Here is a 27,041-nt window from a genome sequence, read left to right on the forward strand (position 1 = left end):
TTAAAAAAAAAAATGAACGACAGGAGATTACATAAAATTATTTTATAATTGCATTTTTTTAATCGTTCAATTTACATTAGCCAATTTCATTGTAGTCTTCGGACCGTCGTTTACTCTTGCTCTAACTAAACTGATTCTAATCGCCTCGCGAAATAACCAGGTCTATCTGCAGTTACAGAATAATGTCAACTTTCTCGTTCAGCACGAGCGTAGGATTAGCAAGCTAGGACAGATTAAGGATGTAACATTTGTTGTAGGCGCATAGATCACGATGATGACCCGTAACGAGTACGTGTCGAGCGACAGGGCGATCATATGGGTACGGGGTACACCAAACAGGAGTGATCCGAGCGAGCGAGTGACTGAGTGAGTTGGAGGTCGGAGGAGTATATTGGCCATTTCCGCAGGAAGCCCTAGGTAACCTGTAACCGCCATTGAGGTTGGAACTAACGTGCCACAGATCGCTGTCGTTTCATAACAAGCTGTTCTGAATTCGCCTGCTCATAATCTCGTCGTATTAATTGATTGGTCTTCACTTTCTAGTATAAAACTTTTTTTTTAATTTTTAATTTGTTTTATATTTAGCAATAATGTCTCAGTTGTAGGCAATACAAGTAGTTTTTTCTCAGAGTAGTTTGAACATCTCAGTCATGTTCAAACTTTTAAAAAGAAAGTGTTCAAAAAAATTTAATAAACATCGATGCGAAAAAAAGGAGGAGAAAAATAATCCTTTTAAACATGACATTACATAATTCGTTCATGGTGTTCGTTTGTGCTAGATACATGACGTACTTAAGGAAAGAATTTCAGCGACTTCTAGAACCGCTACTGGAATGGGGAAAAAGATGAATGAAGTGGAGTCGCAATAAGGGCTGCAATGTATCATACAAAGTGAGTATAGGATATACCATTTTTTATTTACTCATAAAGTGAAAGAATTTTTTCCATCCATGTTCGATGGTACGAAAATGTAAATGAGGCATGGCCTACGAACGAAGGTAAATCGAAGTCTTTGTGCAGATAGAATAGATATGCGTACGTGTTGAAGAATGGCTTGCTTTCGGGTCATTGAAAAGAAAGGCATTGTGACTGACAATGGTAACACAATATATAATATAATACACAGGTTGGCTCTTGTCATCTGCAGATTTTAATCTGTCGAAATGAGTCATGGTTTGACTTGGTTGAACAAAGACCGATGAACAATATGAAACAAATAACTGTGCGTTTATTGATTAAGGAAAACCGTATTATTATACAATAACAATTACATGGAAAGCTCAATATTTATCCGCATGATAGATGGTATGATTTTCGAGTTAGCATCACTATTCTTTTCGGGTATTGTCAATAAAAGACGTTTGTTTCTAATGGTGTCAAAATGAAGCGTTTGTGTACAGAAATTTAAAAAAAAAATACATCTTTTCTGGAAACGTCAATATCCACATTTAGTATTTGCTCGAAGCTGGGCCTCGAATTTGTTTTGTACCAGCCGACCGTAATATGCGGTTCAGCCTAACGCGACAGAAGAGGATGGTTGACTTAACGAAGTGATCTTCAGCTAATGTATAGCTTGAATTCAATCCGACGTTTACACATTTAACACTTTATCTCTTCATTGATCAACAAATGAAACTATTCTTTCTTATACTTTCCATATAGTGATCTTGGAAGGATTTAATCCATCCTCTAAAAAATGTCGTTAGACATTTAATTGTACTTGCATTTACACTTAATTTTACATTAATTCCAATATAATTCGAAGAGAATTACACTATTCCAAAAATGCAACAAAAAAAAGAAAATCATACCGTTTTTTTTTTTTTTTTGCAACTCCTATTTTTCTTTGTTTTGAATGACAACGTGGATACCCGGCGAAAAGCGGCACGTGCGAATATATGAATGAAAGTTTACGAGGATAGTAAGAACAGGTCAATCTACCAATTGACCATTGGTTACAGTCGGACCTACACGAACGAAGGTTCAGATCTCTTCTCCCTTCTGTTCATCTTTAGATACTCGACGTGCATACCATAGTGGGCTCACGTGCACACGTTCAGCTCGAAGTATACCTACTACCACTGTGTGGAATTGGTCAAGCAGAGTGCAACAGATAAGGGTGGCCATGGTGGGGGATAGTTGACTCTCTAGTGCCCATTCGGAGTCAGTTGCTCTTATGCTTGCCAGATATTAACAACCACGCCGGGCTCTTTCAGTGAGGGCCTCGTGACTCGAAACGTCACAGGTGATTCGAAACAATTTCGAATCCCATTTTTTCACCGTGAGGTTCATCATTATCAATTCGCGAAATAAACGAAAAGGACCTGGCCGACATACATGCAATTCTTTTACAATCGTAAAAAGAAAGTGATGGAAGTTGTTGTTGACATTTGCGTTGGTGGATATTTTTAGTGATAATTTGTTAAACTACAGGCGTGAATTTTTAACATACAGTGAATACATAATAAAGGGTGAATTGGAACTATCCACGTGTAACGTTAAAGGCGTTGAAAGCCTTTTTTTTAAAAGCAATAATTAATACAAGCAATAATAAGAATTAGTGGAGGATAATTTATTCGTGCTGTACATTGTTTGATTATTTATGTGAAAAGTACGCGATTCCATTCGGTTGAAATTTCGTTCGAAGGACATCAGTTATTGAAATAATGCTCGAATTTTTTAAGTTCGAGGATCAATGTGGAAGAATGCGAAGGAGGGACGTTTAATTCGCATATCGAACCTCTTTCAACAGTTGTGGAGGTCGTTCGGATCGAGAGGACAATGACGATCGACAGTTAAGGAAATTTTTGCGAAAATTCTGTGGAGGGTGATCGAGGGTTCATTTCACGGGGGGGTTGTGGATATTATGTTAGCAACGAGATTATGTGTGCTTCTGAAGGTGTTGGCGTTGGCGGGAAGCGTCTCGGCGCTTCTGCCAGAAGACTTCGAAGATCGAGCTGCTCCAGCCAACCTGCAAGAAGAATGTGCCTCGAAATGCCCAGACCTCGATTTGAATCAGGTCAGGATTCTCAAATTTATAATTTACATAAAGTTATTTATGAATACAAAGAATTCACTCAGTTAGGTCCAAAGGTTTAAATTTCAAAGACACAAGATTTATTAACAAAAATATTCCTCAACTGGTCTGCGAATTTAAAAACTCTCCTTTGTACTTTCTTTACATTGAAGAGCATTGAGGAATTGTTTGCCATTTATTATACTTTGAGCGCGTAACTTGTTGCATTTCAAGCGAAGTAACCTTTTACTCGTTTTCAAAAGAATGTATCACTCTGATCGAAAGTAAAAGGTATTTTGTTCAATATTTTGTACGACGGGTTATTTATGTGATGCTATAAAAAATTTGATAAAATGAAACTTATTCGGAATAAATTGAAAAATTGGTGTTATCTTCTTTCTTTCATTTTTTGTTAATCATGGACAGCGTTTATCAAAGTCAGCGATTATTTGCAATGTTATTAAACATTCATATTATGGAAGTAGATACGGCAGTAGATAAAATTAAGGAAGATCGTTGCGTGACTGGTCGACAAGACTAGCTAGCTACTGTAATTCTAAAAAAAACCCCTCCAATATGTAAACTGGTTGTTAAATCGTCCGTGAAATGTAAGACACTTTTTCCATTCCACATTTTCATAGTACACTCTGTACGAAGATGATTGTTTGCTGCAATAAATTATCATAATCGTGGGGAAATTTCTTTATCGCGCGTGATTATATGACGAAGAGGTCAATACTGTTGCGAAGTTCATATTGATCCGTGAAACTAAACGAGAAATCGATCTGCGATCGACACGTCAACGATTCGATAGTGGTGCCAATTATTTTTGTTTGTTGTTTCAATTTGTGGCTCACCTATCGTGTTCGATTGTCACTATTTTGTATTTCGCATACGTATACGAATTTTTACGTCATCATCAGCGTTTCGTGATCTACATTATACATATATACAGTGGTTATTCCCTTGAGAAAATAATAGATAATATTTTTTGCGATGAAATCGAGAATGTTATGGCGAAAAAAAGATTAAGGGAACGTCGAAAGAGTAAGGAAACTGGTCGATTTGTTGAAACCGCGAGGAGCGTTCTCGGAGCGAGGCGAGCGTAGCACAAAAATGGCTCCGCACGAAGGACGTATCAATTTAAGTCCACTCTCCATCCCGACTGTACCATTCATTAATTAACTTAACTACACGACGGCGCATCATCGCAGTCCATAAGCATGGTCTCGAGGATGAAAGCCTAGTTGTAACGGATACAGGAACTTCTAGAAATTTTTTTTTTTATTTTTTTCTATACTTCTTCCCAATATCACTGTTCCCACATTGGAACATTTTTGTCACAAGATTCCGCGAGAGTAGATCATGCGTAGACTCAATACGATTGCTTTAATTTAATGACGTGAGTTGAAAGAATCGTGCTTTTCCTATCTGTTTTTTTTTTTCCTTCTCTCCGACTCGTACAAAGAACGAATGAGGCGATTGAAAGGATGCATCAGGAGCGATAAACGGAATAAAAGGCGGTCTGGACGAATGATTAAACCGAATTGATAATTGCTGGCAATTTCGTTCACGCCAATTGGCAAAGACACTGATTACAAGCTTCTTACGGCCGGTTTGTTCACACGAAGCCACGGGAACCACTCGCTTCGAAGGAATGTTTCGTCTCGGCTTAATAGAGGTCTCAGACTTTTGTGCCGCGGCGAAAAATGTTGTTGGTTATTTCATGTTGCGAGCGCGGTTGCGCGCGTTTATCGATATCTCTCGCCAGACGTGGAAAGGTTTCTCGAAACGTTGCATTTCAATTACCCGAGAGGCCAGATAAAAGAAATCACGGTTCAGAAATCAACTTCTGGATCCCTTATCTCGTTCCCTTTGCTCTGCTTTGTCGATCTTCCCCCGGCTTTTTTTTTTCACGTCTTCGCACGACGATGTCGGGTTCGAAGGGCAATTCGTGGGTAGCTATTATTGAAGTTCAAGATAAGGACTGTCGATCAGACGTTGGAGTTTAGGTGGAAAAAAGAATACGAAGTTCTTTATAAAAATTCATTATAGATTGACATTCGTGTTTATGATGCGTCGCACACGAGTGGCGCCCGTGGTATTTACTAAACACGAGTAGCCTTATCATATCTTTAGATGATACCTAGGATGACCTTACCACGATTGCATAACCGGGACGGATTAACTTTCTAAACGCTGTGGCGCGTCGTGATTTTTTAGTGGTCCATGGCGCTGTGATCTCAATCTTTTATCATTTCCCCTAGTAGATAGCGTTACATAAAGTGTGTACAACAACCTTCTCGTGTAATTCGGTAGTAAAACGATGAGAATGAACCAGGTAAATTGGCGCAATTGCCACTCCACACGCCTAACCGTTTGCTCGGTAGACGATGGAATTCTTTAATCTCGTCTCGACGCCATTTTTCGAATTTTTTCCTCCTTAATTGAAAAATAATTACTTAAACGGCGCTTGTAATGGATCTCTACCCACGCGTTAACCTACATGCGATTTCATAGTGCGTGAAACGCGATCCAGCCACGACGCGATACCCACGGATTCATAATGCAAGGATCGTATAAGGATTCGAATCGAACGCACAATCTGACGAATTCCGATCTGTTGCCGGCACGAAACTACGTAGAATCCACAGGATCGTTCGACGTGCAACATTATATGTGTAGCCGTACACAATGAACTTCCTGTCGGCCACATCCTCTCACCTACAACGCGTGCCTCGTGACTTGCTAGGGGTTCACCTCCAAGTCTACCGATAATCGTGCGAAATTCCGAATCGTTCTACCGATCGCTGGCTCGTGCTCCATGTCAATTCCAAGCTATTCCAAGCAACTACTTCGAAGTTATTTTGTTACGTTTTTCTTTCACTACACTGATAAACAAAGTCACGTGGCGATTTTTCTTGGCAAAATAACAAGCTTTATCTATCCAGTTCAAGTCTGTAATGAAAATTTTTCTCGCAGTGAAATGTCTTGCAGATAAAATGAACAAATGGGAAATACGGACTATAGAGGGATATAGAGAATTAGATAATTTATTGGAGGATGAATTTGAATATTTACACGATACTCGCGTAAAATAGAACTTATCTAAGTTGAAAATAAAGCTATTTATTTTAAAACTGAAAAATGGATCTATCGAGAGGAAGTCTTCGAATATTTTACGATTAAATGCAACGTGCCGAGCACGCACGTATACGGGCGCAGAGCCCACATCTATTTCGTGGATCCGAGAGAATTTTGCTTTCAAAAGACCAAGGATACGCTTGATTTTCCCTCACGATCGATAAAGCCCGCCTAAATTGATGAAAACTCCGAATCGTAAGACCAGACACGTAGAATATTGTTATTTCCTTAAGAAACCAAGATACCTGGTTCCGTTGTGCTGTCCAGTCTTGAACAAACAAATCCTGGGAAGTAGAGTTTCGGCGTCTTTACATGACGTCATATCAATTAAAACGCATGCACGTTCCGCTCATATGTATACCACGAGTGCAGAGCAGTTTGAAGATCATAACGAGTGGCAGCTGATGGCAACTGTTTTTAATTCGTCTCATGATCTTCAAGGTAATTAACGAAATTGAATGGCGACTACGCGTCCCAAGGCCCAGGCCTCAACGTTCAAATTTTCAAGCGAGAAACAAACTATTTTCCACGAGCGATTACACTTTACATACTTTTAGATATCGCGTTTGTGAATTGAACGTTTTGGACATTACATTTCTATAAATGCGTAAAAGCTACGCACTCCACTCGTAAGCCTTGGAATCTGAAGGAGTATTATGCAACCACTGTACCCGAGTATAAGAAGTGGAAACGATTCTCCGCGGGTAAATATCACGACGAAAAATGTTTCCTGCTCTCGGTGGCTAACGAGTACAAAGTGAACCGCACGAGGTGATGCGTATCTTTTTAATTCGCCGCGTAATGCGAGAATAATTGACGCCAGCGAAATGCAATGTTTGCACGCGGCCGAACGTTGGAAACGCTGGTCGCGTTTGCTTCTCAAACGGCCGTTGAAAGGGAGAGAGAAAGGCGAAAGAGAAACAGAAAGGGACACCGTTAAGGTGTTTACCAAAGACAAACCTCAGACTTCAAAGGTAGGTGTTCCATCCGAGTGGACACCGTCCGGTATACATTCAACACCGTGCGACCATGACTTGTCCGTGACCGCACGAAAAAAAACCTGATACCCTTTGCCTTCGACTCGAAACACCCTGGGACGCTTTGAGCTTGTCAAAGGCGTATATGAATCGTATTATGTACATAGAGTGTTTCGATTTAAATTTTCATTAATTTTGCCTCAGATTAGTGCGGTCAATTAAATCTTCTCATTATCGAAACGATGCGAAATTAATTAATTTTATTATCACTGGGTACTGTATAAAGAGTAGTGATCACTAATCTGTATAAAGAGCGGCGATCACTTCAGTTCTGTGTGGAGAAGAAAAATAACGCACGAGCATTATTAAGCACGGTAACATTTAAATCTCTTACGTAATGCACGTAAGAGACGACAATTAATGTAAGGTGGACAACAGCAAGAACAGACTTTGTGTTAAAACGCTCACGTTCCGCGAAGACCTTGAAACGAAGTTTTGATAAAAATCTGTCTTGCGTGCGTCGCAAATGGAGGGAAGATAGGCGGTAGCTGGTCATTATCAACGTCGAAGACTGTTAGAGGCGAAGTGCAACAGTTGGCGAACGCTCTCAAGCGTGACGAAGATGGAGTTAACGGAAGGACGTGCGGAAGGACGAGCAGGTATACATTAAACGATTACCTCGGATCAGATAAAACAGCTTTTTACCTGCTGATTTCTGTCTCCTGAGGATGACAAACTTGTTCTAAGTAGATAGACATCCGTTTAATGGAAATGGACAAAGACTGTTTAGATTTCACAGGACACGACAATTGAAAGCGATTAGTCGAATGTGGTCTATGAAAATTTAACAACAGCTGCCGAAGGATGTTGATTTCAATTGCAAAAACGGATAATTGGCGAGAACGTCTTCTAGCAAAGAAGAAGCGATAATGTCGCAAGGGTACTTGCTACTTATTTTACTTTCATATGGTGTTGTAGTCTAGGCGGTTTGATTAATCGGGTGCAAAGTTAAACGAGCGTCGTGTCGAGGCAAGGAACTGACAACGAGATTTCTCGACAATAGAAAGAAGAGAGAGAGGAAAGAAAAATTCATCGTAAAATTGATACATCCACGCCGAGAGCCGATAGTCGCGGAAAACACTGCACCGTCGCTCTGGCTTTTGTTATCGAACGATTCGTCACTCGTCGTGCCTTTTGTTGTTCCGATGGCAAAACAGAGAGAACAGTCGTTGATATTGACGTTTATGCAAATCGATGATGATTAAAACCTTGTTCACATTGTTCAGTAAACATTTAATTATCCTATCAGTGAGTCCTATTAGTGAAAATTACGAGCGAAATGATACCTTTAATTTCAAATTACTGTCTCTGTTTATTCATAAAAAGTGTCATTTTCGTTAGAAACTTCATGCACACGTGACTGCGTGTAGCAGAAAAAGAAAAAAGAAAAATTGCGATTCGAACGGCGCGGCGGTAACAGCACGGCCGTGCAACGTGCAGGGGCAGTAGAAAATAAATTGAATCGCTTGCCAGCTTTAAAAGATAGTAAATTGTTTCATCCGGTTCAATTGACACCCCCGGTATACCTAGCCGGTCGCGAATGAATCGCCGAATGATCGTGACAAGTCTCAGGTCTCTGTTGCCAGTGTAGCATAGCTGCTACACTTGTACGTTATGCGTTTACACGGCACACAGGTGCACGTCCGGTTTTTAATGGAAACGAAAGTAAATTGTTAAAAAAAGAGCGAGAAAAGAAGGGTGGAACCGAAGTTCGTCGAACCGACTAGATCAAGGGTGGTGAATAATTCCAGTGCCGATAACAAGGGTGTGAAGCCATGCGTGCCACTATGGGAATTTGCAGAAGTCGACTGGTCCCTGTGCATACTTAATTGCCCGAACGATCGTATATTTATTCAAAAATATCACCTGTTCGTTTCATGAATTTAAATCATTGCGTGGCGCATTGGTTCTAGATCGCAATCTGTCAACAACTGTTGTAAATTAACTGTTGGGAATTATTATACGAGAACGTTGCCTTTCATAATTACAAAATACGTCTGACGTATCTTGGAAAATTAAAAAAAATTAATCATCGAGTAAACTTCTCTTATTCGTTTCTCTTTCAGAATCGAACGGACGACTCGAGCTCGGAGGTGGGTTGCGGCATACGATGCAAGATCGACCAGGTAAGTGAAAATGAAAATATTTTCCTTCCTTCTCTCTTTTTTTCTTTTTTTACGCACCACACAGCTCTATAAATCGATTCAATCTTACGATTTTAAAATAGGACAGTCTTAATTCCAACTGTTCGTGAGAGGTTCAAGCCTTCGTAACTTTTCTTATACGTGTTAGCTTCTTTTAGGCGGGGATAATTCTCGCGTCGGTGGCAGCGTAAATTTAAAGTTCGTCGGGGAGCATCGTCGAACGTTTATTAACATAGACGAACATTGGAGACGAAAATAAAGGGACGCCGGCCCCCTGGCACAATGAAAGTACTTCCGCTGCCGTCCCCGGGGTGCCTGTTGTACTGGCTCGCTGGTAAAGAGACGGTAAACGGCAAATAAAAACAAAGTCAGGTCCTTCGTCTCCCTTGCTCTCTCCGTCTGGTAGGCTGTTGCTCTGCTATTCGGACGTAACGTTACCAGCGTGGCCAAAGGCAGTGAATGGATAAACGTGTACACGTATTACGCGTACGAATGAAAGAATGGCCGGGCTCGTACGGCTTCGTGACTTTAAATTGGATCGCGTACAAGTGCGGCCTATGGCGGATGTCGCCAAATTGCCGTGTGACTCCGGATTCGCTCTCTCTGTTTGCTCGTCTCTTTCCGCTCCTCTGGCCCTCTCTTTCTCCCGTGTTTCACTCCGTTACGGAAGTGACAGCAGAGAAAGCGACGAAAAATCGCTTTCGTTATTATCCGGCTATAAAAAAAAAAAAAGTTCGCGTTTTGGCATTTCGCGTTGAAATTCATTCTTGCCGAGAAGTTGAGAAGAAATCAAATTAAGTGTGTAAGTTTAAGTAAAAAAAAAAAAGGGAACGAAACTTTAAGTTCAGGGAGGATCGTTAGCACGTTCCAAAGAGTACAAAGAGAAAGCCAAAGGGACAAGAGACAAAACGGAGAAAGGATCCCCGGATCGTGGCCGGAAGGATATTCAACAACGCGTGTCTCCAGGGTAGGGAACGAGAACCGCAATTAATGCGACGTAAAGGACAAAAGGCCCCGCGATACACTTAATTATCACGTGCCGCCGAAAAAAAAAAAGGGATAAAGAGGAACGTGGCCATTAAGTTATAGCCTTTTCTTCTCTTCCTATTCACTGTCATCAATTGAGATTGTATTTATATTTCGTACATACGTGCACCGTGGCCGATCGCGTGCGTTTTTTAAACAACTTTGTGGCACGAGGCTGCGTGCTGGCTAAAAAGCCTCGAATACCACGGGTCGGTACGTGAATCGAGGCGCTCGAAACGATTTCCTCCCCCGCCTCGTTTCACGGTTCGTACGTTCCAGTAACGCGCACGAATAACGGTTAGCTCGCGGCCGACACGATTCAAAAGGAAGATGCTCTACTTTTTGCTAAACGCAACCCTAATTGCCTTCCTCCGTTAATCTGTCTATTTTAGCCCGGTGGTCCGTCACTAAGCTCTGCCCCGTTTAACGCTCGCTCCTCGTTTCGTTTCTTTCGTGACTTTATAAACGAGACTGAACGTAACGAATTACGCGCAACGTACATTTTTCGCCTGTAAACTTGATTGAGCAGGCTTCGTGCAAGCCTGGTTCGGCTACGGTGCTCTTTCTTCCGGTAATTTCACGGCTCGATGACGCTGAACCGATAACTTTGGAATTTCTTTTGTATCAAACATACACGCGTACATACGCGCACGAAAAATCTATGTAATTATAGAAAATTTGTCCAGAGTAATCGTACGGTTACTGTCTCGATTGCGTAAGCGAGAGGAAATGTATGCAGAAGATTCTCGAGCTTCTTCGTTTAAAGTGAATCTGGCACTCTGGCTTTGCTCGTTCAAGTGTGTTTGTAAAGTGGCAGACACCACACCAATACTGAAAATCTCTGCGACAAATCCCGTATGCTTGACATTGCCAACCAGAAGCTACCGTATTCGATACTCTTTTACAAACTGGATTTCCTAGATCTTTCTTCGACTCTGATATATTTACTAATAAACAGCCGAAACAGCCTAAGGACTCTCCGCGTCCACTTTCGAAACCAGAAAATTAATAGACTTCAAAGTCTAGTTCGTAGAAGCATACGTTTGAACATCCTTTCTTATCGTTCGCGTTTCGTGCGTCGTGTGTGTTGAGCGTAGAACACAATCAGTGAACGGGATTCAAGCGAAACGAGGAGAGAACGGATAGATCCTCATTCGTGGTAGGATGAAGATCTACGATCTACGGGGAGTCGAGTAGAGCGGGGACCAGGCTGGGGCGTAATGTGTGTTGAGGTTTTAATGAGGAAGTGAGAAATTAGCGGGCGCAACGTCGAATCGCTGTGCTTCAGCTGTTTTGCACTGTGTGATAGTTTTGTCAACCCCTATTTACGGCCTGGCCACGAAAAAAACCGAAGAAAATTACGACCATTTAACAAGGTGAAGCCGAATTCGAGCGTGGATCATCAACTGGAATCGGAGAACGAGTCGAAAGGGACGTTGATGTTTCGTACGAACTAATTGAAAAAGAGAGGCCATGGTTGATATGGGTAAAAGTGATGGAAGATTTATAAGAAATGTGATTAATTAAGACATTAAAAATTATCAACGTCTAGGGTTGTTAGAGTGGTCGTTTTAACTATCGTACATTGCCAAGATATGTGTTCACTTGCTTACTCATTATTGTAAGAAGTTGTACGGTTGTCGCGCTTGCTTGAAACATTTCAAAATCGTAAAATCGTTACCGAATGTTTATTAATAACTTATTTATCTAGCGTCGGACGTCCCTTTCCTTCTTTTTCAAATCAGTTGACCTATGCGATACCCTCCAATACTACCGCATTCGTATAAAATAATTATTGAGCAAACGCGTGAAACTAGATTTATAATCAGCATTTTTAATCACTGTTCCCCTTTTGCGAACGATAGAGAGAGAGAGAGAGAGAGAGAGAGAGAGAGAGAGAGAGAGAGAGATAAATTCTTTTTTCCAAAATGAAAAGCAAATATGTATTATAAGAGAGGTATTTGCCTCGAAGCTTAAAAACTTGTGGCTAATACAGGTGCACGGCTAATGCGGTCGAATTAAGTCTATCCATGACGAAGTTATTACTCTAAAATGTCGAGAGGGCTATCATTCATGTGCGGCGCCTCTCCAACGCGGCAGAGTGTCGATCAGCCTGACAATTGGTAAATGACTCTCTTGTATCTCGGGATACGGTGTTGAAATAATGATTTTACTAGGCACTGCTGTCCACGAACCCTCTATCACACTACACAACTATCGCGACAAAAACCATCTTAATCAACCTCTCGATTTTCACCAAGGACGAGATTTAACGTCAATTATTATCGCCTGTTAGCGAATGAAATTAGAAACTGGAACAGGAAACGCGGTTGGAGTATGCAGATGCCACCGGAGGGTGATACTTGAAAAAGGAGAGACATGTTACATACCTACAACGACGAAAGTCTTCTAGTCTGGACATAGTTATTACAAACTTACTCTTCGTCAAGTCCTTGAAGTCATCGAGCGCGGTACATCGCTCTTGTGTATTTACGTTTCACCAATGTGAAACGCACACGCGTTCTTTCAAGATGTTCTCGAAAATATTGTTCTAGACGTACGTGTACATATGTATTTCGGTTCGTTCGTTTGACCGTCGAATTTATTTTTTTTAATTCCTCAGTGACGATTTAATGATTTTCAATGTCTTTCCAAGGCAATCGAACATTTTGACTGAGACGATCGTCTATCCGAATCGAAATGCGTAACAACAAAATGATTGCAATTTTTACTCGCTGAAGTAAGATCGATTAATAACCAGAGCAATAACGCAATTTTCTGAACGATAACATTGCTGATCTTATGGTACGTTTATCGGCAAAGGGGAAAAAGATTAGGTTGAAGGATCATATCAGGCGTCTCGAATGCAAAAGTTCTATGTAATTGCAAACGATCGCAAACAAACATAGACGCGCATGTTCTCGTTTATTCTCTTCCTTGTCTTCTTTTTCTTCTTCTTCTTCTTCTTCTTAGTTCGACTGGCTTGTTGTCGCCGACAAATGCCCACATCCTCTCGTGCAGAAAGTTAATGCGTTAAACTTCGGTTCGCAAATCCATGCTCGGCACGAACCAACCAGCCGGTTCTTATGAACGTAGGCGTTACTTGAGGCACGTGCCTCGTACTTATGTCCATCTTTCGAATATAACTTCACAGACGTTCCAGTTACTTCAATGCCAAAATGACGCAGCGTGCCTCGTCTCTTCATCGCGATTGATCATCTCGACTCGATCATCTCCTTCGTTCGAGGAATCGACTCGAGGTAGTCATTAAGAACAAAACGAGCCCGTGTTGCTTGAACCTCAAATGGATTATGCTAATTTAAACGAACGTGTTGGACTTGGTTATTGATGATAAAATGGAGTTTCAGCTACGTAGTTCATACGTCCCTGTCTATAAATCACGGGATACCTGCCAACTTTTAAACACAAGTTTCAGTAAAGTAGAATAGCAATGAAATTTTCAATACTGCATTTGCATTTTGTTGACTGATAGACGACATTAAGTAAGTCTGCATATGATACCGAATGTTTTATAAATTGTCAAATCGAAGCTAATAAAGCTTGTTTAACTGTAATATATTTTGTACCATCAGAAATAGGGTAGCATACAATCAGACATATAACAAGTATTATGTAACGTAGTGTCAGCGTACATACGTTTTCTGTTTGTTTCAGTGCACAAAAGGCTGTGGAGCGTGGCAACAGGCACTCGACGCAAGCTGTCAAACCGTCTGCGTTAGTACATATTAAATTATTACTATTTCTAGTTCTAATGTTAAATGTCTAATGCCGTTATTTCCTTTCATTTAACATTACACCGAGCGCAACATTTCATCGAAATCTAACATCAGTTGTATTGGTTTGTAGAACGGAACGCAAGAATTGCTACCACCCAAAGAGTTGTACTGTGTTTTGGGTTGTCACGATGCGTTGAATCGTTACTTTCAACAGCTAAAAGGTAATATGCAAACTCTGTTCAAAGACGAAGACGGATACACCAAATGCTCGTTTAAGTTGTTTCGCGTGATGCACTTCCATTGTAGTAGCATACATTCTTCATCCTTGTATCTCCAAAGATATGCCTCGCCGTTAAATTAACGGTGTTTCGCAATCAGTTCGATTAAAAGTTTTCAAATTCTTTGGCGTAACGGTCCGCCGTGGATATTTTTAATGGTTCTTCGTCGTAGACATCGAAATTGCTCGTGTCCTCCGGCGTCGGGCACTTCGGTATGAAACTAGGTTGTATTTTCTGATGATATATCTGGTTCCAGTCGGTCGACTGGAACCATCTATGCGCTTTTATGTCCGTGGAACCACCCTTCAAATTCCCGTACCTCCTAGTCAGATCCACTTGCAGTATATTCTTCAAAATATCTTTCAACTCTTCGCCAAAATGATGGGCAAACTTGTATTTACCAGAGACGATCTTCTCGTATATTTTCATTGGGTCTCGCGCGTAAAACGGCGGATAACCAGCGTTCATCTCGTAAATTAAAACACCGAAACTCCACCAATCGACAGACTTGCCGTAGCCTTTCGACAAGATTACTTCCGGCGCGAGATATTCAGGAGTGCCGCACAAGGTCCAGGTTCTACCGTCGATCATCTTGCAGAACCCGAAATCTATCACTCGGAGGTAGCCGGTATTCTGGATTAAAATATTCTCTGGCTTCAAATCTCTATAAACGAGGCTGCAATGGTGAAGGTATTCCAACGCGAGTGCGACCTGGGCAGCGTAGAAACGCGCCAAAGACTCGTCGAATTTTCCCATTCGTCTTAGATGCGTGAACATTTCGCCACCGTTGATATACGGCAGTACCATGTACACGTACGAATTGTCCTTGAAACAGTATTCCATGTAGATGATAAAAGGGAACCTCACGCACTGTAATATCCTCTTCTCGTTGTACGTGTGGTCTACCTGCTTCAACTTTATGAGCTTCGCTTTATCCAGGATCTTCATGGCATAAAACGTGGCCGTTGGTTTATGTCTGACGAGTATGACACGGCCGAACGCTCCAGTACCGATGGTCCGGAATCGTTCGAAATCGTTTATTGTAATATTGTCGCGTTTGTCACTCTTCCACTTCTCCATGAACATCAATTTCAGCTCGTCCAGTATCTTCCCGTATTCTGAGAACGCTAGCTGTTGTTCCTGATTCATCGCTTCGACACAACTTAATATTAGAAATTATTCCAATTTCTCGTATGCGAAAACGTTTCTGGCAGGATAAATAATCGCGGTTATGGTAGTTTCGCCATACGGTTGACGTTAGGCGAGTGTAGGATAGCTTTCGCAACGTTGCCTCCGCGATCGGCAGATTTTGTCGATTTTGCACGTGATTCTCATGATTGGACTACGGACATTTATGCGAATATAATTGAAATTATACGATATGTACGAATATGATAAAAGAAAAAGGAAAGAATTTAATTAAATAAAATTAAAAAAGTAGGATCAGAACAAAAAAATTGTTTCATCTATGAATTAGGAGATCGGATTTTCGTATATTCTGTATATTTTTTTTTTTTTTTTTGTAATTTGTATGAAATTTCGCAGCTCATTTACAACCAAATGATTCTCCTCGACTATAAGGAATCTTGCACTAATATTTATTAATATTCATCATCAGCGGAAATAGGTATTCCGCCGGCGCCAGCTTTGGTCGCGGACTCGCTGACCGCAACATCCCTACGACTCGAATGGAAAGGAATAGACATCGAAAGACGCGGCGGAGGCCTCTCGTACTTAGTGCAATGGAAGTACGAGGAACTGGCTGAAACCTGGCAGTACTGTAGGAATCAATCGTGGGCAGAGAATGACCAGATTTTGGTCGAGAATTTACAGCCTTACACAAAATATAGGGTAAGCTTTGTCACTCGCTTAACCCCGTTAGTGCCCCTTTACGTTGAAGTTTTACAACAACACTATCATTTACCATTTTGGTTGCAGTTTCGCGTAGCATTACTGTTAAAATCGACGCAGCACAATCCGGAGCTAATCGTCTCCGCTCCGAGCGTCGTGATACGAACACTGGCGGCTGGTTTACCAACCTCAGCACCGGTAATTGTAAGAGCGGTAGCGGTAGACAGCTGCCGCGCCTCTGTGTCTTGGGAACCGGGCCCTTTCCCGAATGGGCCACTTTTGTCTTATGTCCTGCGACTGCAAGGGGCTGATCACTCCCAGCTTAAGGTATACGCCACGCCAGAATTTCAATAATGATCGACAATTTGTTTCCTTTTCTTCTAAATAGCGTACTCGCGTGCAGCTACTTTTACTTCACGTTGAGATACATATATGTATATCTTCGTTCTACACGAATATGTTTCCAGAGCCTCGGCTATCTTCTCTAAACTCTACCGTCACTGTTTGTCGGCGCTTTATCTATTTTCTCCATCTCTCTAAAACTATTTGTAGTTGAACAGCACTGTGTGAAATAGCAACTGGTTCTACAACGCTGTCTACCTCTTTCCTCAAGTTACGAAAAGGACAAGCATGTTTGGTACAGATGCACGATTTTCTCTTTTGATTTTTTTTTTTTTTCACGACTGTTTGAAAAGCAATTCTGTTTGCTGGCACGAATAACGCTAATAAACTAGCTTTGAAATACCACGTTCGCGATTTCAAATGACCTGTACATTACCTATTAATTCACCTTTGATCCAGTTAACATCAGTCCGTGAGCTTGTAAGAACCAGAATCTCATGAAACACGTTTCTGGCATGGCGTTTCTTTCCTATTCGCCTACTCTCGGTTACTCAGCGAAGGTTCGAAAGAGATAGATCCTCTAACGGTCCAATCGTATACATTTTACAATCAATCTACAGGATATACCAGCCTCGGAGAATACGGACCACTACATGTTTCAAAATCTCAAGCCGAATAAAAATTATTCCATTAGCGTGACCATGAGGAACGGAGTTGGAGAGGGACCAACTGCAGTAACTTACGTCACGACTACTCCAGAGCCGGCTGGTACGTTTCAACGCGGTGAAAATTAAAATTTCAACAATTTCCCCGAAACGATTGTACCGAGGAAATGCGAACGTTAACGTGATCCATTTGGTATTGCAGTGAAGGACACGCAACAACCCATTTTAATCCTTGGAGGCCAGCACGTTGTTATGAAACAAGATGCGGATATGCTGGACGATCCCAGCGTGGTTTACGAAAATACAAGCACGATTCGGGGAATCGCGATTCACGTGGCTTCCGCCCAATTGTTCATTTCCGATTCCTTGGGATACGTGTATAGAACGTCCATCACAAAACGAACGAAACCGACGGTGATACTTAGTCCAAGTCAGGTGAACTTCAAGCCTCTGAGCTTGTCGGTGGATTGGCTGAACCTTCACTTGTACATTCTGGGCGAAGTGAAACACGCGACGACGGTCTGGCAGATAGCTAGATGCAATCTGGACGGAAGAGGTCTGACAGTGGCCGTGGCTGGGTTTTTAACGCGGCCCACGCACATCGAGGTAGATCCGTACAACGGTTACTTATTCTGGGTGACCAGGGGCGGTTTGTACCGATTGGATCTGGCCGACATAAGCAACGGAGTGAAGCACGAGGTACGGTTTCGAATTTAAGGAACGACACTTGATATGCCAAGCGAGGGAAAAAATTATAAATTATTGCTTGTTGCTTTGATCCAACAACAGGAAAAATACTGCGACACATCTAAATTTACATTATCAAATCAAAGTTAAAGCCTCGATAATTTTAGTTCAATTTTTACAGGTTCAGCCATATTTAATTTTAGAAGATGTTAACTTAGGAGCGTTCACCGTTGATCACACGAACTTTCGCCTGCTAGTGCCTCACCACATCCAGAACACCGTAATATCCGTTTCTCTGGATGGTCGCGAAGTTATAGATCTTCGTGCCAACACGCAGCAACCGAAATTTAAAAATGTAGTTTCCTTGGCTATGGTGAACGATTTGTTTTATTGGACAAACGGGGAAGAAGTGCTGATCGAAGGATATCATTTGGGACAAAACAGATATTTTCATAATGCTTATCCCGACAGGTGAGAATGTTCGTTCTTACTCGAGCAGCGTGAACGTCGATAGACAGGTGCTTCAACAAACTCGTCTCTTTTTTTTTTTTTTTCTTAGATCGAACGGTTCATTTGTCAGTGTGAATGTACTTATGGACGCGAGCCAGCCCGTTCCTGTCCCTGTGAATCCTCCTACTGGAGTGCAAGCTGTCCTTGGTATGGAGAGAGCGAAAGTTTCTTGGCAGGCGCCTCATCTACTGGGCGGTCAGGGGAAAGGTGCCTGGCAGAATTGGTCTTACGAACTGGAGATTAAAGATGAATCTACTGGAGAGACGATCCATCAGAAAGATATCTCTGGCTCGTCTCATACCGTGCACAATCTCCAAGAGAAATCGGAGTACTCGATTAAGGCAGCGGCTTACACGAGCGCTGGTAGAGGACCTTGGTCCACCGAATTCAGGGGTCGAACGTTGAGGTAAATTATGATTAGATTATGAACGTTCATATATTTATGAGAAATTGAAAGTTTCCTAGGTGTTGCAATTCAACATTTAATTAACTTTCTAGACACGGATCACACGCATCGATATTGTGGTCCGCAAACGAAGGCCTCCTAAAAAGCGACGTAACTGGAGAGAACATTGATACTCTGATCTACAAAGCAAGCTTGAAAGAAATAGAAGTTGATTATCATATCGTTGACGTTAGCTGGTACAAGGATGTTCTGTACATCGTTGGAAACAATTCTGCATTATACCGATACAACATTACGAGTCACCAAAAGACGAAAATGAATATTCACTCTGTTGGGAGTATTGCTGTCGATTGGATATCGAAAAAATTGTATTGGGCTAATCCGAAGCAACAAATTGTGAATAAACATTCTTTGTATTTTTAATCGATCCTATTTACTTTAAAAATTTTTAACTACATTTTCCTACTTATGTATATATATTTTTTATTATATATATTTATATATATATATTTTTTTTTTTGCAGATAACAAGAGCAAATTTGAATGGATCTCACCAAGAGCCAATGTCGATTTTGGCCATTGTTAAAGAATTAATAATCGATTCTTTGGAAGCGTATCTGTATTGGTCCACAGGTCACGCGGTCGAAGTAGCCCGTTTAAATGGACAAGACAGAAGATACTATCATTCGGATGAAATATTTAATGGAAAACAAGTGATGGGATTGACATTAGACACGGAAAACAGATATGTTTATTGGATTGTACGAAGCTACGAAAGTGGATCTATCGTCTATCGAGCACCTACATCCGAAAGGATTTCGATGAGTCAAAAAATCGTGCCTGAGAAGGTTTCTACTAATGTTTCTTTTTTTTTTTATAATATTAATACTAGTGATAGCAATGGAATTATTAATTCTGTTTTTTGATATTTTTTTTAAGGTCTCAGCTCTGCAACATCCAAACATGCAAGGCCCTTTGTGTTACTTCTCAGAGCATCTTCTGTGGCTTCAAGACAATCGAAATGCAGTGATAGGCGATTTGTCTGGTCAAAATACGGCCATAATAAATGGTATCACTTTGTTGGGCCTTAACATGGTGGCCGTCATGGATCCGGCGCTTCATCAATACCCAAAGAATCTTACGTCAGAGACTGTAGTTGTACTACCTAATGCGGTCAGTTATAACAGTATTAGAATAGAAGGAACATGGAGGAATTTCAACATATCCTGGGATCCAGTGAAGAATATCAATTATGGAATTGTCTTTTACGAAGTGAAATTCGCTGATTACATCAATACCAATTCGAATCCGGAGATAACGACGGAAACCTCGATGTCGTACAATAATTCCGAACAGATTTTGCCTTACTCGGTTTTGGAAGTGACTGTGAAAGCCTTCACGTATTGGGAAACAGCGCACCATACGAGGAAGATATTGAGGTCGCCACAAAGTGTTCCCACTCAGCCAACGAATACTAGAGCCTTTATAGAATTTCATAAAGAACCTCTGAGCGAAAACATCGATATATTTGCGATATTTAGGTACAATATCGTACCGTATAAAGGAGTTTGTTACTCTTGCCTTTCAATCATTAAATTCACACATTTAGAATGATTAACGATTTCTTTTACAGATGGGACCAACCCGAGTTCGCAAATGGTTTGATCACCGGATACACGGTTCAGTGTTGGTTTAAGGAAAACAACGTCGAGATACAAATCTGCAATCAGTCGCTTATTCCATCTATGTCGTTAGAACACACTGTTCAAGATCTCTTGCCAAATACGACGTATTATTTTCAAGTTCGAGCTCACACAGAAGTTGGCGCTGGACCGTACACCGACGTGACCAACGTTTCGACGACGCACGAAAATCCGGTACCACAATTGCTGGTCGCCACAATGGATGCGGTTCGAATATCCGATTTGGATCAGGAAGTGAACTATACTATTACTCGTCACATCGCGGTTGAAGTGACGTATCTGGCAGCGGAAAGCAAAATTTACTGGATCAACGAGATGCAGGAGCTGGTAACGTCGGATATGAATGGAGCAAATGCTACCAAAATATTGACATTAAATAACAGTGCATTTAGTATAACTGTCGACTGGGTCGCGAGGCATCTTTATTGGTCTGAATCAAGCTATCGAGAAAACGGTGGATGTATTATGAAGTTGGACTTGACCATGTGGCAAGCTAGAAATCTGAAATACAAGAACATCGTTAATACGAGCAGACGTATCGTGAATCTTGATATCTTACCGTCTACAGGGTATCTATCATTTTTACAGTATCTTTTCTCTTATATATTTATATAATATAAATGAAATATATATGAAAAAGATTTATAGATATAGATATTAAATTTATTTTATAATAATCTGACTTAATTTTTTACAGATCGTTGTATTGGATAGAACAAACTAGAAAAGATGGCGGAGTAATAATGAAGTCGAATTTAGACGGGAATGATGTTCAACCATTCTTCAATCATATAGACGATTGTTCCTGCCCTTACAGATCATCTGTGTTTCCTGTGATGACGATCGACAGCACCAATTCGAATCAAAAACCAGTCATGTATTGGGTTTCCTTAGAAGGTCATTTACATAGTGCTGATATCGACGGTTGTAGGTGCAATTTGATAGTAAGCGCGGGCTTCAACAAAGGACTACCGCCAAAATCATTGACCGTTGATAAGATGAACATTTATTGGTCTAACATCCCGGAGGATCAGATTTACTTTGTAAATAAGAAGCATCCCGATGGTGAGAAGATCAAGCACTTCTATTTGCCATCTGTACGCAGTATCAAAGCCCTCGGGAAATCTTTACAAAATTATCCGATTGCAAACTGTTTGATCCCTCGTCAAGCCTCCTACAATGTGGAAGAAATCAGAAAAACAGCAAACACTATTACTGTAAAGCTTCCTGAGCCGGTTCCGCAATTCGGTTGCGAAGAATACAGCTTACCAACGACACTTTACACGATATATGTATCTCAGTGTATAGAAAATGATCCTAACATGTGCGAAAACAGCGACAGGACCAAGTTACAGACTTACGAGAAAAAATATGAAATTAAGAATTTGAAGCCTTTCACGAAATACAGATTGAAACTAGCGTTGAGCAACTATTACGCTGATTTAGAGTCGATGAATTTAGAGTTTGGTTCTGATGTTGTGCTGCGAACTGAAGCTGGCACTCCTACAGCTCCAGAAAACGTAACCGTCGAGGCACTGACACCAACTTTAGCTATTGTCTACTGGACGCCACCGAAAATATTAAACGCTGCCGCTGTACGATATGAGGTGCACTGGAGATTGTTTAGATTAATAAATGGAGCGCGACAGAAGGGAGAACAATTTATAAAGAGTACCGAGCGCACAACTGATGGAAGATTCTTCACTATATTGGAGCCATGGTTACCTAATCAGGAGTATCTAGTATTCGTCCGTGCTTATCCCGCCCACGTTAATGATGTTTATAGTGAAAGTCCTGGACACGTAGTCAAGATGTACCCAGAACCTAATAATTTGACGTTAACTGGATTTAGCGTGAATAGTTTAAATGTATCCTGGGTACCAACAGTCGATTTAATGGTCAAATATACATTAGAGTATACGGATGTTGCTGTGAACGATTGGCAAGCGGCGAACGAATTTAAGGTGAACAAGGACAAAGTGACGTATTTTATTAGGGAACTACAACCACGAACTTTGTACAAATTTCGTCTGCTTTTGAGATATCCGAATTATAAAAAAGACTACGTATGGCCAACAGATGGGAGATTTACGTTTCAAACATCAGGTAATACATTCTGAAAATGTTTTCAATTTTAACTCGATTTTTTAAAGAATTATTCTTTAGAATTATTTATTTCATACTATTTCTAAAACAGGTGATATACCAAGCTCTCCAGGTATGCCAACACTAACGAAACTTCGTAATTCCGTGTACCAGTTGAATTGGGAACCGGCAGAAGCCCACGGTTCACAAATCACGTTGTACCGTGTTGAAGGAATGAAGATCAATGAAATTAACGAGCAAATAGACACTACTGGGAACACAAGCTGGAAATTATATTACAATGGAACGGACAATTATTGGATAATCACAGGAGATATGAGCGACAAGTATCGATTTCGTGTTCAAGCTGAAAATGCGTACGGTTTCGGTAGCTGGAGCAGATCCAGTCCAATCATTGATTTAACGGAAGCTAACGGTGGAATATTAGCGGCACAACAACATCTTGGTTTAGTGTTGGGACTTAGCGTTCCTGTTATCACTATTATGCTCATTTGCTTCTGTTATTTCCTTTGCCGTAAGTGTATGATGATTATAAATAAAGCGTACGTTTTTAATGATTAAAATAATCCTTGTTCAAATAAGCACGCTTCAAGCGGAGTTAACAGAAGTGTAAAGGATAAGTTTTGTAATTCAGCAGTGTATCGGCAACGCAAAGAAGATAAAAAGGCGATTTTACCTCCCTTAGTGAGCGACGTTGAGTTGGCGACACTACGGGAGATACCACGCGGCAATTTCGTTCAATCTAACGCGCTGTACGCGTCTACCTTGCAAAACGATCCGGACGATTCTATGCTTCCTAAGATCAGAAGGGAACAGATCACGTTAGCGAAATTTTTGGGTAGCGGGGCCTTTGGAGAAGTAAGCGGCATAAATAAGAATATCGCAGTAATTATGGAGCTATGTTGTTATTATATGTATCGAAATTTTTCAGGTATTTCAAGGGAACGCGAAGGATTTGGAGAGACCAGGAATTACCCCAGTCGCAATCAAAACGCTTCGAAAGGGAGCTTCGGCGCAGGAAAAGGCAGAGTTTCTTCAGGAAGCTAGACTTATGAGTCATTTTCGACACAAGCACGTATTAAGACTTTTGGGAGTGTGTTTGGATACGGATCCACCGTTACTGGTACTGGAACTAATGGAAGCAGATTTACTGAGTTATTTAAGGGCGAGTCGATCTTTGTATCCATCCGATCCACACGCGCTACGTCTGCAGGATTTGCTTGCTATGTGCGAGGATGTAGCAAGGGGATGCCGTTATTTAGAGGAGCTACATTTTGTACATAGAGATCTCGCATGTAGAAACTGTTTGGTATCTGCCAGAGATCGAGAGAATCGTGTTGTCAAGATTGGTGACTTTGGATTGGCAAGAGATATATATAAGAACGATTACTATCGGAAAGTGAGTATTTTTCTAATTCTAGTATAATAACAATTGTCGTGATGTAAGAATAAAATCAAATATTCAATTTTTGATCATAGGAGGGAGAAGGATTACTTCCTGTTCGATGGATGGCTCCTGAATCATTAGTGGATGGTGTATTCACTTCACAGAGTGATGTCTGGGCATTCGGAGTGTTAATGTGGGAAATTACATCCTTGGGACAACAACCGTATCCTGCCAGAACAAATATCGAAGTGTTACATCACGTACGAGCAGGTGGACGATTACCGAAACCTTTGAACTGTCCATCTGCTTTACATCAACTTATGTTGCGCTGTTGGAGTGTTGCTGATGCCAGACCGAGCTTTAAACTTTGTCTTGAAAATATAGTTAGTCTTCGAAGTACTATAGAGGATGCACAATTGAACCCGGTTCATGCTGATCATTATTTAGCTAGAAGAGGTAAGTTTCAATCATATAGATATTAATATTTGCATTATGTGAATCTTTGGCATGAAACATAAATCTACATTTTCTCAAATGTATTAATTGCCAATTATTAATCGTCAGCAAATACATCTTAGCTCATTAGGATAATTCTTATTGTAGTTTTAGGGATAAGATAAAATCATTTATGACTAAAACTCTCTCTATTGCTTACATATACAGTCATATATTCTTACAACCTATGGTAAAATTTAATTTCTAAACTTATAAGCTAATAAAGCTTAATAGCTGCTTTATCAACTAATAGAATTATTATCAGTTTATTGTCATATTCGTATTTGTTTCAAATGTGATCACATTCGATAATTACAATTCAAACCAGCAAGATGCATCGCCATAAATGTGTTCAATATATAAATTTAATAATTTGCTTCGATACATATTTATCATTGCATGGCTCATGCTTGCAGGCGTCTCTAACATGGCTTACTTTGCTGACGAGAACCAAAATCATAATCACTCAGGTAGGTTTTCATTCAGGTAGGTGAAGATCATTTATGTACGCTGCTTTCTCGATCAATGTTTCTTTCCTTTCCATTCAAATTCGTGATATAATTATTAAATAATTAATTATAATTATCAACTAAGTGAAATTAAGTTGTGAACTGTAATGCAATTGGTTGATTTCTCAGGGAATTCATGGAAATCCAGTAGTTCAGAAGGCAGTCGAGATATGCAACCGTTCCTACAGAATTCCCACAATGCGATATCACAGTCGAATGAAGTACCGAAATATTTAGAAATATTAGCGGATAACGAGGATATTATTCTAAGGCAAAATTCGACAAACGGATACGAAGTGCCTCGATCGATTCATATCTCTGATCAAAATTTAACCAATACAAATAAAGCTAGTACAAATATAGATGTAAAGAACAATTTGCATTCTGACGAACAAAAAGACGTTCTGGCAGATGCTAAAGAACAGGAAAGAAAATGTGATAAGAGATCGTCGATATCTAGTTTGAATTTACCAAAACGTAAAAGAGCATCGATCACGAGTATGATTGAAAAATGTAACACTTTAGATAGTTCGAAATTAACTAATCCTACTATTAAAGCAATTTTGAAAACAGACTCATTTACATCGTTGATTGATCAGAGGAAGAATAAAAGGAACGTGACTGAACGACGAGGATCTGAATTAAGTTTAGAAGGTAGAAGTTCTAGTTCTTTAAGCTCGAATATTAGTTTAGCTCCGCCTACTCGACCTAGTTCATCATTAATTAGTTCACAAAATGTTCTTCCGTTAAAGAACAGCGTTATTGGAGGAACCAGCGAATCAATCGATAATAACGTTATGAAGAATGCATTACCAAAAATTCAAAGGACTCATACCAGTTTGCAAAATGGTACAGCTAATATACCTTTGGTGATAAACAGTGCATTATTGAACTTATTAAGGCAAACTCCGGTTGTCGAAGATAGTAACAATATAGTCACGTATACGAATATCAATACGGATGCTGTGAGAGTAAATGGATCGTGAAGTTAAAGGTGTGATGGATTGATGATGAATTATTTGATGAATCACGTTACAATAACAGAATCGTAATTTCAGTAATAACTCGGTATTGAAACTGGGAATGAGTGTAAAGTTCCATAGCTTTGAACTGCCATATTTACATATGTACATATTTAAGTTTTAATATTTGAAACTTTCACATGAACCGTGGCAGAAAAAGATTTTAGTTGATAATCATACTTGTTGTTTTGCATCTAAGAAATGAGAATAGCTATAGAGTATTATGTGGCGATTAATCTGCGATAGTTTTATACTTGTTGTTGCAATTAATGTATTTATTTAATGACACAAAAGTACGAAATTTTCACCGTTCATTGTACAAATTTCATATTTAGCGATAATACAAAGTACATAGTATGGAAATTGATATTCATATTACACGTAAGGATTTGTTAAGTTTTACATATAAATATAGCGATTCTTTTTAAAACAGTACAATTAAGAATAAATTTTTGCAAATATTAAACTTCATGTGACTGAACTGAGAATTTTCTAAACGTGTATATTCAAATTCCCTTATTGATATTTTATAAATCAATAAAATTTGAAAAGGTTTGTAAATATTTTATTAATATAAATTTGTTATTTTCTTAATCTCAGTCATTCTTTTTTATAAAAGTATTAAAACAATATTGTAAATATTCATCCAATAAAATTAGTAAACAAAATGTAAGATCGTAGTAATAAGTACAAAGACTGGGTGCATATTTTCATACAATTTTCGCATTAAAACAGTTTATAAAATTAATTGGTAAAAAATTGAGAAATTAAAATAAGTACATTAACAAATAGCATTCAATATTTGATTATTAAATATAAGAAAAAAATAATCCCATAATTTTTTGCAAAATATCATAGTCTTCCTCTTTAAAAACATATTTCATTCATACAATGGTTTCCTTTTCCTTCCCTTCATAATTTTTAAGTAAAAATGAATCAAAGTCTATAAATATTTTTAATTATCGTATTGGAAAAT

The 27,041-nt window shown here is 39.8% G+C and overlaps 2 protein-coding genes across 7 annotated transcripts; one reads left to right on the forward strand and one right to left on the reverse strand.

The window, feature by feature from the left end:
* Window positions 1-278: 278 nt before the first annotated feature.
* On the forward strand, window positions 279-26,818 carry LOC122534341 (proto-oncogene tyrosine-protein kinase ROS). Of its 6 annotated transcripts, XM_043664872.1 has the most exons (22): window positions 279-417; window positions 780-891; window positions 9,264-9,323; window positions 14,043-14,102; window positions 14,235-14,325; window positions 16,001-16,233; window positions 16,321-16,560; window positions 17,196-17,343; window positions 17,443-17,939; window positions 18,109-18,398; window positions 18,487-18,843; window positions 18,936-19,239; window positions 19,368-19,691; window positions 19,783-20,384; window positions 20,477-21,115; window positions 21,244-22,652; window positions 22,744-23,166; window positions 23,287-23,510; window positions 23,584-24,051; window positions 24,132-24,495; window positions 24,951-25,004; window positions 25,173-26,818. In XM_043664872.1, exons 2-22 carry the CDS (start codon window positions 850-852, stop codon window positions 26,027-26,029), a joined length of 7,686 nt encoding a protein of 2,561 aa, XP_043520807.1. In that variant the 5' UTR covers window positions 279-417; window positions 780-849; the 3' UTR covers window positions 26,030-26,818. The 6 variants fall into 6 exon arrangements, with proteins under 6 accessions (XP_043520807.1, XP_043520809.1, XP_043520804.1 ...); XM_043664874.1 differs by lacking the exons at window positions 279-417; window positions 780-891 and adding an exon at window positions 2,140-3,019 and having other exon boundaries at window positions 24,951-25,020; window positions 25,173-25,334; XM_043664869.1 differs by lacking the exons at window positions 279-417; window positions 780-891 and adding an exon at window positions 2,142-3,019.
* LOC122534344 (cAMP-dependent protein kinase catalytic subunit 1-like) lies at window positions 14,325-15,531 on the reverse strand. Its single transcript, XM_043664880.1, has one exon. The coding sequence runs from the start codon at window positions 15,529-15,531 to the stop codon at window positions 14,488-14,490; it is 1,044 nt and encodes a 347-aa protein (XP_043520815.1). The 3' UTR covers window positions 14,325-14,487.
* Window positions 26,819-27,041: the final 223 nt, after the last annotated feature.

The sequence above is a fragment of the Frieseomelitta varia genome, unplaced genomic scaffold (assembly GCF_011392965.1).
Source record: "Frieseomelitta varia isolate USP_RPSP 00005682 unplaced genomic scaffold, Fvar_1.2 scaffold_587, whole genome shotgun sequence".
Lineage (NCBI taxonomy): Eukaryota > Metazoa > Arthropoda > Insecta > Hymenoptera > Apidae > Frieseomelitta > Frieseomelitta varia.

Excerpts from the sequence above, each read along its gene's own strand:
- LOC122534344 (XM_043664880.1), bottom strand. The coding sequence starts at position 15,531 with ATGAATCAGGAACAACAGCTAGCGTTCTCAGAATACGGGAAGATACTG.
- LOC122534341 (XM_043664869.1), top strand. The coding sequence starts at position 2,867 with ATGTTAGCAACGAGATTATGTGTGCTTCTGAAGGTGTTGGCGTTGGCG. Across the intron at positions 16,561-17,195 it reads CTGATCACTCCCAGCTTAAG|GATATACCAGCCTCGGAGAA; the intron begins GTATACGCCACG and ends ATCAATCTACAG. Across the intron at positions 20,385-20,476 it reads GATATATTTGCGATATTTAG|ATGGGACCAACCCGAGTTCG; the intron begins GTACAATATCGT and ends TTTCTTTTACAG.